This window comes from Mytilus californianus, unplaced genomic scaffold (genome assembly GCF_021869535.1).
Source record: "Mytilus californianus isolate M0D057914Y unplaced genomic scaffold, xbMytCali1.0.p SCAF_1, whole genome shotgun sequence".
Taxonomy (NCBI): Eukaryota; Metazoa; Mollusca; class Bivalvia; order Mytilida; family Mytilidae; genus Mytilus; species Mytilus californianus.
Genome location: NW_026262581.1, coordinates 74967353 through 74981415, shown reverse-complemented (window position 1 = coordinate 74981415; position 14063 = coordinate 74967353). Strand labels below are relative to the sequence as shown.

The 14063-nt window shown below is 31.8% G+C and overlaps 1 protein-coding gene across 1 annotated transcript; it reads right to left on the bottom strand.

Moving 5' to 3' along the window:
• Positions 1-1810: 1810 nt before the first annotated feature.
• On the bottom strand, positions 1811-11338 carry LOC127707615 (fibropellin-1-like). Its single transcript, XM_052212232.1, has 12 exons — positions 11212-11338; positions 10720-10788; positions 9990-10103; positions 9498-9611; positions 9126-9239; positions 8036-8149; positions 7667-7780; positions 7359-7472; positions 7006-7119; positions 4837-4922; positions 3383-3464; positions 1811-2295 (listed from the first exon to the last, which is right to left on the bottom strand). Exons 1-12 carry the CDS (start codon positions 11336-11338, stop codon positions 2081-2083), a joined length of 1377 nt encoding a protein of 458 aa, XP_052068192.1. The 3' UTR covers positions 1811-2080.
• Between the last annotated feature and the right edge of the window lie 2725 nt (positions 11339-14063).

Genomic DNA, 14063 nt, shown 5'->3' with positions numbered 1-14063 from the left:
TCGCTTTGCCACATAATGGTATCTTACGAGGTTTGAGTTGGTCTTGAGTATTGTCTGTTTCAGTTTATACTACTTGTATGTCATGATCTGTTATGTGCGGAGCCTTGTTGGTCTCATACAAATAAAAAGGTGTGGTGTTTAAAGTCAAGGGCTTGAGATTTAACGTTTAGCTCTGGAGATGTAAAGTCTAGCACTGGAGTTTTAAAGACTAGCGCTGAACATGAAAAGTCTAGCGCCGAGGATGTAAAGTCTAGACGCTAGAGATGCAAAGTCCAGCGCTGCAGATATTAAATACAGCGCTGAATATGTAAAGTCCAGCGCTGTAAAAAAGTGCTTTGTGGCTTTGAAAATTTGAGAATGATGATCAATCTGACCCAAAAAGGAAAGATATGTACTTATATAATGTACACAGATTGGGAGCAAGAGAAGTTAAATATTAAATTTTGTAAATGCATTCTTGGTGTTGCAAAAAAATGTACAAATATTGGTGTTAGGAAGATTCCTTCCTAATATTGATATCATTACCCACACGTGTATGTATTGACACCACCTTGTAAACCCACCAACAAAGCTATTGCCATCAGCTTTCAGTGATTACCAAACAGGTGAGATAGTAAAAACCAACTCCTGGTGTAATGCTATTAAATTCTGTAACAGGAAATTTTAATTTGTGAAAGCTTTTTGCGAAAATTTTCCAAGCAATCATTTAAAATAATTGGATTCAATACGGGATTTAAGGTATATCATAGGTATATATTTCCTCAAATAGATTTTTTTTATACTTTGCCAAAATAAAGATTTTTCTATGCTTTTTTAAAAAATATAATAAAAAGTATGGGTCACCGTGCTATTTTTCAAGCTACGGGTCGTACGAAATTGCACAAATTTGCTTAGATTGTTCATGAAAAAACACATTTTTGTGCATAAAAAGAAATCTATGAGATAGAATTTTGAAATAAAATATTAGAAGATAGGTTTTATAATATGCTGTAAGAAAATAAAAATGATTCTAAAAACACAATTATTTGGAATTTATTTAAACATTTTGAATAATGCAATAAATTACCAAGTTTTCTTTCATCAAATAAACAGTCTAACCTATAAATTGCCTATCTGTCTCCAAATTTGCAGATTTTGGCAAAGATCTAGACCGATTGTGTACTGCGATTGTACAATCCAAGATGGCGGTATACCATGAATCTACATTAACATACTCATTATATTCAAAAATCTTATCCACAGTATTCTTGTTTTGTTGAATCCAAACAAAAGTAATAAAAGACAATAATCAAACTGGATATTAAACTGGGTATTATCCAAATCCTCACAAATACAAATATATACAAGATGACAATCGGGAAACAAATCACTGCTTCAGGTCTTGGTGGGGTTTACAGAATAGAGAATAATGGGCAAAATATGCAGAATAAAAGGGGGGAAAATAGAGAAAAGTATACCAAAAGAATTATAAGAATAGAAAATAATTGGGCGCTAAAATATAAAGAATAGAGAATAATGGGCAAAGTTAATAAGAATAGAGAAAAGAGAAAGTAGATAAAATAGAATTGAAGGATTTCTTACGTTAGTATCAACACCGTTACATTTGTATCACAGTTTTAAATTCCGTTTTCTTTTCAAATGGACGTGCGAATTGATGGTCAAGTGTTACCAGAATATATAACACTTGACCATAAACAGCTACATTTACAGTGCAATATCTTATCTATTTTGCTTTTGGTATATCCAATACTTATCGAGCTTTCCAATCGGTTTAAGCCAAGAATTTGCTATATATGACATCTTTGTTTGCTCATTGTTGACGTCCATACGCTAACCTGGAGGATTTTATATCCTTGTCATTGACGTTGATCCTTGCAATTGACAGTTGTAGCATTTTGGTATTATCCCATCTCATGTATTTATTTGTACATGCTTTCCTAAACATTCATATTTTATGTTTAGAATATAATCAACTAAATAAATACATATATTTCATTTATATTAAAGTATCAAATGTCAAAAGATAGAAAAGCAGCTTAAATATTTTTATGCCATTGTAAAATTCCTCGAACAACTGTGTTTAGAGGATTTTTTCACAGATATATTGTGGTATGTTATGTTCGTTGCAAGGACAATCGTTCCATCCATCAGCATTCATGTATGCACAGTCTTCACCACCATTAGAATTGTTAGGTTCTCCACCTCTCCAGCGCGTGTATGGTAAGTTTCTACCATAATAAGAACTTATCCACCGTCCTTCATGCCCATAGTCAGTTGCATCGATCCAGGCACCGTCTGCAATGTATTTTAATAATCCATCAGAGTAGACATGATATCAAAATAAATTAATGTACTATGTTTTACCACATAAACACTGTAATGCAAAATCATACACATATCTCGAACGTACAGAGAAATAGCTGTATTTGTTTTTTCCTAGTTCCCCATTAGTGAAGTTATTGCAATTAAGGCAAAGTAAACGTATTTCTGATTTTTGTGACATTTTGTTGGGGTTTATAACTCGTTGAACTGCACTTGACTATCGACAAAATTATGAATATAGCATTTATCTTGTTTATACTAAAAAAAACAATCAATTACAAATCTGTGAAGAGATCTGTAAATATGTATTTGCTATGCACATTTCCGTTTAAAGATTTGAACATAATAGGGGTTACTGTATTCATTTAACTGTCTGTATCACTTTATCAAGTGGTTGTCGTTAGTTGCTGTATGCTATAATGATATATCGCTATGCGATAAGGGTTTTGCTCATAGTTGAAGGCCGTATGTTGATATATAATTTTTCTCGTGTTTGTACTGTGATCTTTGAGGAGGTGTCTTAAATGCAATCACGCTACATTTCCTTATCTGTATTCAAAGATTGTCAACGGTACAGTTTAAATTTTGTATTCCGGCTTGTTGTTTAAAAGCAGTTATTGGTCACCGTACGGCCTTTAACAATGAGCAAAACCCTTTGTTGTTTTCAGAGTTCCAGATGAAAACCGAAGCGTAAAATGTGCAGCTTTTTCTGAACTTTTTCAATGTACGTGTTGTTAATTATGACAACAGGCCATTAAATGCTGTCAGAAAATAAATGATAAATGGGAACACTTATCTTATTTTCTTGCATCAAAATAGAAAAAATATTGTAACTACACTTTATTCCTAGTCATTATAAGATTACGAAATTCTCCTTTTTCAATATATCGATCTTATACTTTTGGCAAAGTTATTATCGAAGAAATAAGTAATACATAAATCTTTATCTCGTGCAAATGAATAATATTCTGTAAAAACTTTTCAGGAGATATAATAATGAATATTCCCAATCTTTTGAGACCTGACATGACCGCCATAATTTGTAGCCTCTAAAAGTTACCCTTTAAGTTACTCTGCAGCCACATATCTTCATATCTGTTATCAACTACAGCTAAATAACTACCTGCCTGTGAACATTGACTCTAAAATTAAAATTCATTATTATATAATTATATACATGTATAACATCTCATAAGATATGTTAATTTAACATTGATAAACACTGTCAAATAAGAACCGATATTTTACATGGCAATTAAAACCTGTAATTCCACATTACTGAAATCGAATAGCGATAGGTGATTACAAGACGTGGTCAATAACAGTGCATCCAAACAGAGTGAAATAAATAGTAATTATATAGCTAGTATGCATTTTCCACTTTATTTCCACAATACAAAAGGATAACTCGTGACCGAACAACAGTAATATTTCACGCGTGAGCTATGCATATACGCATTCGTGAATTGATGTTTTGTTCGATTACTCCTTGAATATTTTTAAATATTTTTTTTCTTGGTTTAGTTATAATAAATAATGAACAGTTTGCTAAATGTTGAAATACTGTAATATCGCAACGCTAAATGTATATAACTAGAAGAATAGTACAGATCAGTTAAACGCGATAATAAGATGGTATTTGTATAATTATACAACCGCCGTGATGTTGTATGATCTCGTATCTATAAAGGATTTAATGTATAAGAAATGATAGTTTCATCCAAAGAGACAGCCTTTGATATATAAACTGATATGTGTCGCTGTAAAGAACAGTAATTCATCCTTAAAAATCTTTCTATAATTTTCTGGACAATTAACAGTTGTGATGATGTCCGATACCCAAAGCATGATTTTGAACGGCGTTAGCGCTAACTCATGTTTATAAATTTGCAGAAAAACAATTCTCAAACAAGAAAGTCTGACTTAATCTTTTCTCTTACTCCACAATACTTCGTGCTGATACGAGAACAATACATTTCAATGATTAGTCTGGAATGATCCGTCCCTCGAGGCAACAAAAGTTGCAATAAACTATATGTTTTTGCAGAAAAATTTCTGTGTTCATCACTTTTCTATTTACTGAACACTCGACATGCATATTCTAAAGGGAAATTTAAAATTAAAGTCTATTTTTATATTACCGTTTATTAACTAATTACCATCACTAATTTAAAAAGGGTTAGTTTAAACCTTTAATGAGATCATTTTTAAATTCACATTTTGGATTCGATTTTTTTTTCATAAACTTTTTTACCTTACTCACACATAATGAGTGGATAAAGTTTTTTTTTTTTTACTCTTACGACGTATGGCTCAAAATGGTCTACATATATTTCTTTTTCACCAAAAGTTTAATTTCTGCTTATTTGTTTGTTAGTTTAAGTAAACTATGACATCAAAAGCAAATTTTTTTTTTTGTCAGGGAAGGGCTACTTTTACTTATATGTTCTAAATTGAAGTGGGTGAATTGGCGGTCTGACACCTAACTTAAAATTCTTTTACTTCTACGTTTACCTTAGCTTCGTACCATGTCGACTTCTGTATTGCAAAAAAGTAGCAATGGCCATTGTATAGTTTCCAATTATAAGGACACTGCGTTGCTGTAAAAATATACAGAAGTTATGTTAGATGTATAGACAATGAAAAACAGAGGAAGACATTTTGTAGCAAAACATCTTTTTGGGTAAGGTTCATATCTAAATATTAATAGCAAGAGCTCAAAACGTACTATGTTTTACCTTTTTTGCTTGATTTTATTAAATGCAAAACGTTTAAAGCTCTAAATCAAATACGTTAAAGTTCATTAAAGATATCAGGCTTGTAATTTGGTACGCCAGACGCGCGTTTCGTCCACACCAGATTCACCAGTGGCGCTTGAATCAAAACAGTTGGAAACCCAAATCGAATACGAAGTTGAAGAGTATTAAAAACCGAAAATTCCAAAACGAATGTGTCAAATACATCTTTGACAATCTATGTCTGGGGTAGAAAAGCCTTAGTGTAACAACCAATAAAAAAAACCAAGGCTTATAATTTGTTATGCCAGACGCGCGCTTCGTCTATATATACATAACACCAATCAGTGTCACTCGAATTAAAACAACCTTAATATATGGAGTTGAAGAGGCCTTGAAATCTAAAAAAAAAAACACAAAAAACACAAAAACAAAAACACAAACAAAACAAGCCTGTCTATTGCAATCTATTCTTAGGGATAGAATACCCCCTAGTATTTCGAGTAATTCAACATTTTATATACAGTATATTTACAGAAAATGACCAATGTGTAAGACAAAAAACAAAATTCAAAAGCATGAATACTGATATCAATATTTGTTGGATGTTTTTGGTAGACATATTATGCCTTTTTTATTTTCGAATTCAAGGGACTGCATATTGCCTTCCCTTTTTTCTAATTCAAGGCACCAATTGTCCGCATATTTCCTTCTCCTCTGGTTTTTTTTTCAGAATTTGAATTTACTACAAGTGAAAACTGATATATATTTGAAAAGTTTTGCAGTTATGTAGATTACTTTTTTATGCATGGACAGCAGATGACTCACTCTTGACTTAGGCATGTTGAATATTCTTCTTGTACTTTTAAAAGCCTAAAATATGTAAGAAGGACTTAAAAATTCATGGAAAATCATAATTTAAAATATGTCTAAGGATGTCAAAACTTATTTATATATATGTTAATATAGATCCAGAGAAACATCTTGCAAGCATTTTATCATTAGTGTTAAATTTTTACTTAAATATAACCTTATTACCTATATGACATCTCGATCCGGTATATCAATCAACACATGCACAGGTGAACATGTTTACACGATCTGTGCAGCGTCCATAGGAACCACAAGGATTTGATGCACATTCATTGATATTTATTTAATAAAAAAAAATAATACTGCATGAAGGAATACATAGTACAAATTAATAAATATTAGATAAGGGACGGTATTAGGGATAAAGGGGCCCGGCCCCCCTTATGGAGCTACATATATGGTTAATGCATATATTTGTATTTGCCCAACTCCTGACGTTACTTAGTTTGGCCCCCTTTTTTAAATCCTGGATCCACATCTGTAGATGTACTACTACAAAAATTACTACTATAAAAATGGGGATAACATAAATCGTAAAAAAATACCACACAGTACAACAGTATAAGGCAATCCTTTTTGCCCCCCCCCCCCCCCCCCAAAAAAAGGAATAAATTATATGTATATTAAATCTGTCAAATAGCGACCTTCTGATTTTCAAAGACATAAATACATAAAATAAAAGGGCTGTGAACATTTGTACCCATTTAATTGGTCTTTACAGTTCCCATCATGCTGACATGGCTTGGCTGCACACTCATCAATATCTGCCATGAAAATATATAATTTCATAAATAAATTGATGCCGTTACCTCATCAATAGATTAATACCTGTTTCACTGTTTGATCCAGCATAACCAGGTAAACATGAGCATGTGTATCCATTGACTTGGTCTTTACATGTCCCTCCATGCTGACATGGCTTAGCTACACATTGGTTACTAGTAATAGGATTATATTTGATTGGCTGTTTTTTTTTTAATACTCTTAGTTCCTGTTGAAATATATTTGCTTTATATTGATGCTTCTTTTCTACATTTGATACCTCATGGAAATAATGATACCGATAGATTAATACCTGTTTCACAGTTTGATCCAGCATATCCTGGTAAACATGAACATTTGTATCCATTGACTTGGTCTTTACATGTCCCTCCATGCTGACATGGCTTAGCTACACACTCATTAATATCTGTCATGAAAATATATAATTCTATAAATAAAATTGATGCCATTATCCCTCAAATTGTAGGATTAAAGACCACATAAAGATGATGACTTTCTGAAAATGTCTTTTATGAAATAATCAACTTGGTCGATGCCATTACGTTAGAGAGAAAATATGATGAATAATATTTTTATTCAAATAGTAATCTTCACTTAAGATGTTTGAACTACCTTATGGATAAGATGACACCAAAAGATTATTACCTGTTTCACAGTTTGATCCAGCATATCCTGGTAAACATGAACATTTGTATCCATTGACTTGGTCTTTACAGGTCCCTCCATGCTGACATGGCTTGGCTGCACACTCATTGACATCTGTCATAAAAATATATAATTTTTATAAATAAAATCGTTGCCATTACCCCTCAAATTGTAGGATTAAAGATTACCTAAAGATGACGACCTTTCAAAAATGTCTTTTATGAAATAATTAATATATTTGCTTTATATAGATGCTTCTTTTCTATATTTGATACCTTATGGAAATGATGATACCGATCCATTAATACCTATTTCACAGTTCGATCCAGCATATCCTGGTAAACATGAACATTTGTATTCATTGACTTGGTCTTTACAGGTCCCTCCATGCTGACATGGCTTGGCTGCACACTCATTGACATCTGTCATAAAAATATATATTTTTTATAAATAAAATTGTTGCCATTACCCCACAAATTGTAGGATTAAAGATTATCTAAAGATGACGACCTTTCAAAAATGTCTTTTATGAAATAATTAACTTGGTCGATGTCATTACGTTAGAGAGAAATATATAATGAATAAGTCTTTTATTCAAATCAGTATTCTATTTTTAGAATTTATCTCAGATGTTTGGACTACCTTATGGGTAAGACAAAACACAAATAGATTATTACTCGTCTCACAGTTTGGTCCAGCATATCCTGGTAAACATGAACATTTGTATCCATTGACTTGGTCTTTACATGTCCCTCCATGCTGACATGGCTTGGCTACACACTCATTAATATCTGTCATAAAAATATATAATTTCATAAATAAATTGATGCAATTACCTCAAATTGTAGGATAAAAGATCACATAAAGATGATGACCTTTTAAAAATTTATTTTTAGGAAATAATCAACTTGGTGGATGCCATTACGTTAGTGACAAAATTGTGATGAAAAATTCTTTTATTTAAATCAGTCTTCTATTCGTAGAAATCACCAAGTTGTTTAATTGGGCTACATTATGGATTAGATGACACCAATAGATTATAACCTGTTTCACAGTTTGATCCAGCATATCCTGATAAACATGAACATTTGTATCTATTCACTTGGTCTTTACATTTCTGAGGTCACATGATAATTGGTATTACTCCATCCCCCTGTCCGTTTAATGATGACATAGATTCTGATATAAACAAGAGACTTATAAGAGCCTGATTCGCTCAATGTTAAAATTTTGCTGTTGATTCATTGTACCTATCTATTATAGTTTTGAGATAATAGGCAAAAACTAGAAATAAGGATAAAACAAACGCCATTTAAGACAAAACAAACTAAGTAAGGAGCCATTCAATGATTTCCGTCAATTTTTGCATCTTTTTGTTAGAAGATGAAACGACAAAAGAAATAACTGAAACACTTTAGGTTGTTATCTGAATATATTTTAATTTTACTATTATTATTTTTAATTAAAACTTTATAACCTATTCTACTTTAAAGAAGACTTGCAAAAATTAATTTTCAAATGTTGATTACATTTCAAAAATAACTATGATTTAAACCATTATCATATATTTGCTGCATTAACATAGAAAGACAGAGAGAAAATGGATGTTTTACCTCAAAATATTTATATATAAAGTATCAAGATATGAATGCCTGTTTTTGTTTAAGTACTCTAATTACCTCTTGAAATGTATTGGCTTCATATAGATGCTTCTTACCTACATTAGATACATCATGGAAATAATGATACCGGTAGATTAATTAATACCTATTTCACAGTTCGATCCAGCATGTCCTGGTAAACATGAACATTTGTATCCATTGACTTGGTCTTTACATGTCCCTCCATGCTGACATGGCTTGGCTGCACACTCATTGACATCTGTCATAAAAATATATAATTTTTATAAATGAAATTGTTGCCATTACCCCTCAAATTGTAGGATTAAAGATTACCTAAAGATGACGACCTTTCAAAAATGTCTTTCACTATGAAATAATTAACTTGGTCGATGTCATTACGTTAGAGAGAAATATATAATAAATAAGTCTTTTATTCAAATCAATATTCTATTTTTAGAAATCATCTCAGATGTTTGGACTACCTTATGGGTAAGACAAAACACAAATAGATTATTACCCGTTTCACAGTTTGGTCCAGCATATCCTGGTAAACACGAACATTTGTATCCATTGACTTGGTCTTTACATGTCCCTCCATGCTGACATGGCTTGGCTGCACACTCATCAATCTCTGCAACGAAAACATAAAATTCCTTAAAAAAATTGTGAAGTCACTTGCTAATTGTTGTAACCACCTCCTACTGTCCGATTAAAGAAGACATAGATTTCTGACATAGAGAAGAGTCTTTAAAAGCCTGATTCTCACAACTGTTAAGATTTTGCCATTTGTTGTTTCTACCAATCTATTATAGTTTCGAGATAAAAGGTTAAAACTGGAAATAAGTTTGAAAAATCATTATTTAAGGCCAAAAAACTATATAGGATTATATTTGATTGGCTGTTTTTTTTTTAATACTCTTAGTTCCTGTTGAAATATATTTGCTTTATATAGATGCTTCTTTTCTACATTTGATACCTTATGGAAATGATGATACCGATCGATTAATACCTATTTCACAGTTCGATCCAGCATATCCTGGTAAACATGAACATTTGTATCCATTGACTTGGTCTTTACAGGTCCCTCCATGCTTACATGGCTTGGCTTCACACTCATTGATCTCTGCAACAAAAATATATTATTTCATTGAAACAACTCCCTCCTAATGCTCGATTTAAGATTACATAGTTTTTCTAGAGACTGTAAAGATTTTGCTGTTTACAGTTTTTACCAATTCTATTATAGTTTCGAGATAAAAGGTAAAAACTAGAAATAACCATTCCCAATGAAAAGCATGATACCTATTTCGGTATATTAACTACCCTCAATACTTTTTTTCAAATCTATCTTATGTTGATTATTATGCTGACACGTGACCCTCATCTAGCCACATTGTAATGTGCCTGTGAAAGACAGCATGCCATGGTCAGTGAACGTTTTGTTCATTATTTGTTTCGCTTCTAATATTGATAATGGAACTAATATCGCTGTTTTCTGTCTGATTTTATACTGCGTATGGTGCAGTCTATAAACTTTTTTGGTAGTGAACCTGTTTTCTGAATAACAAAAAAAAATACACATTTACTGAAAAATAGCCTTTATATATCACTATAATTTTTCCAAGCATTTCATAATGAATTAGTTTTCATGATCAAACACCAAATGCGTAGATTTTTACTTTATTTAGTTTAGAACGAGTGTGCTGATTTTTTACCTGGTTCTTATTATAGATGCATACCTCTAACTTTGCATGTCTTTTCAATCTTTTCTATTAGTGTAGCCATCTTTGACAACTCTTTCCTTAAACCTGGTAAATATTCGTAATTGATAAAAAATTAAAAAATAAGACAATGGAATTTATTAGGGTCTGGATGGGGTTCTTCATTTCTGTATTCTTTAATGTTTAGGTAATTTTTCTCTATTAATGATATGTTTGCCCATTACTCTCTTTTTTTTTCTGTATTTCTGCACTCCATATCTCTCTTTTCTTTATTTTCTATCCTATATTTCTCTTTTCTTTTTTTTGGAGGGTTGATTTTTTTCTGTACATTTGGCCCAATATTCTCTATTATGTGAAACCCTCCCAGACTCTCGTCTATTGGAAGATAAAATGCCGACAAAAATGATAAATTAGAAATTCAATTTTCATTTGTTGTATATACATGATATATATTTCAAACATTACTATGTGAAATATCAGTGTTAAAAGTTAGTCATTATTATGAATTACCTGTAACATTTGCACAGCTCACACATTTGTTACCAGTAAAAGAGAACCCATTTTCTCTCTGCTGTATTGTTCTACCACTGCACACAGCAAAAAGAATAACCACTACGATGATGGACTGCGTAGTCATGTTGAGTAGCAAGTAGTAGATATAGTGAGAAATGATTTGATTTTATACTCTATGAACAGGAAGTTTTTGATCACACAACTATATTATTCCTCTTATTTTTTCCGTTATTTTAGAGATATGAAGCTTAAGGTTAATCAGCTTAATAAAAAAAGGAAGGAACACCCAACATATTCAAGGAAAATTGTTGTTATCACACGGATGTAATATTTCCTTCATTGTTCCTCATACTCAAGTTTTCACAACATTACTTATAAATTACTGCATTGTATAACACAAGCTTCTTCCTTTAAAACAATTCAGAATTGTTACTTTTTGTGGTTTCAATAGAAAATTCCAGTTTAAAAATTTAGAGTAAACTGCAATTTAAAATATATTTGTGTATGTACTCTTTTAATTTTTGTTTATTATTATTAATTTAAACAAGTAATTTCCCGTATATTCTCTTTTTCTTACATACTTTTTTCACAAATCTTTTATTGTAGCGAGTAAGTCGAGTTTGTTCAATTCATTTCTATATGAAACTATGGTTTGAGTTTGTTATTCCCAAGATTTCCAGTAACTCATACATCAACATTTCATTTCGTTTAATCTTCAGTGGTAATCTAAACCAATTTGGCAAATATGTATTTAAAAATGTTTAAGGGCAAAATTTACATAAACAAGTCCGTCGTATTCAGCTGAACACTTAATATGTGAAGTAAATAAACAATCTATTTTGCAACTGCTTATAAGACAAGTATCAATAACAAAGAAGGAGTGTGTGAGGTGAAAAAAAAGTCCTTGTTAAATCGTTGGTTTCCAGACGATTTACGGCTTGATATGTTGTATAGACACTTGCTTTTATATTATTATTGTAATTTTAAGTCGCTGGGTTGTTATCACACATCATAGTATATAAAAAGTTGTTGTAGCAGACCTTTAACCCATATATCGTTTAGTTTTTTGTCTCGCCTTGGCGGAATCAAAAAGCGAGACATATGTATGCTGTTTCCGGAGGCGGCAGTATTTAGTTGTATTAGCATTGGGACATCTTATTTCCACGGAGATTATTTGGCCCTGCCCCCTCAGTCATGGTCTATTGACTTTGAAACTTTTGCTTAGTTTACATGTATTAGTTTGTGACTAGGTCAGTTTATGGGGAACCACTAGTGGTAGGTCAATGATATTTGGTATGCAGTTGTATAAGCATTGGCATATTTCATTTCCATGGAGATTATTTGGCTCCGCCCCCTCAGTCATGGTCTATTGACTTTGAAACTTTTGCTTAGTTTACATGTATTAGTTTGTGATTAGGTAAGTTCAAGGGGAACCATTAGTGGTAGGCCAATGTTAATGGGTATGCAGTTGTATAAGGATTAACACATCTCATTTCCATGGAGAATATTTGGCCCCGCCTCCTCAATCATGGTCTATTGACTTTAATACTTTTGCTAAGTTCACATGTATTAGTTTGTGATTAGATCAGTTTAAGATGAACCGCTAATGTTAATTTAAGTCAATGATATTTGGTATGCAAATTTATTGGCATTTGCAAGTCTCGTTTCCATGGAGATTATATAGCCCCACCCCCTCATCATGGTTCATTGACTTTGAAACTTTTACATAGTTTACAAGTTAATGTTTGTGTTTAGGTTTGTTTAAAGGGAACGGCTTATGATAAGTCAATGGTATTTGGTATGCAGTTGTATTAGCATTGGCACATCTCATTTATATGGAGATTGTTTAGCCATGTACCGTCAGTCATGGTTCATTGACTTTGAATATTTGCATAATTTACATGTTAAAGTGTTGCTTTTTTAATTTCAACATTTGCATTATCAAAATTACAAAAAGGCGAGACATATCTCTGTGTTAACAGTTTATATAACTATTGTTTTACATTATGTAATTATTATATACGTGTTTTATGTACTGCCATCGCCATCAAAAATCGTAAAGGGTTTTGGGTGCTGCTCTCCGTGTAAAAGTTAATGTTGACAGTCAAAAAAGAAACTTTATTTAAAAGAAAAAAAACCAGACAACTTAATAAGGAAAACATCAAAATTCAACGCTGCTATCTTTTGATTATGAAGAAGCTTCTGCAAAAGTTACCTGGAGTTAAAATAAGGCGATGTGGTATGATTGCCAATAATACAACTCTCCACCCGAGACCAAATTGACGTAGATGTTATCAACTATAGGTCACCGTACGGCCTTCAACAATAAAAAAAATATTATGGTAAGATATATAAGACCCAAACATTACAAAATATAAAAAAAAAATGCAAACGAGAAAAACAACTGCCTAATTTATGTAAAAAAACAAAAACGAAAAGCAAATATGATATACAGCACCAAAATATTTGGGACAGGTATGTACATAAGGAATGTGGCGGGGTTAAACCTGTTTGTTAGCACCAAACTCTCTCCTAGTGTGGGACAATGGTGTGACAGCATAACGTATGAACAAACTATAAGATTAGTTGTGAAAGGGCTAGACTCATCAGACCTATACAAAGCACAAAAAAAAAAATTAAAAAAACACTAAAGACACAAAATACTGATCTGAGAGTACTTTCAGTTACTGAAAGCTACTCCAAAGCCAATAACAACTAATAAAAAATATATCATGCATGTATCCAAGACAAAATATCAATCAGCATGCATGCAATGGATTGAGTATGAAGACTAAATTGTTAAAATAGTCTAAGAAAACATAACCTTGTAGGTAAATATTTGAAATGCC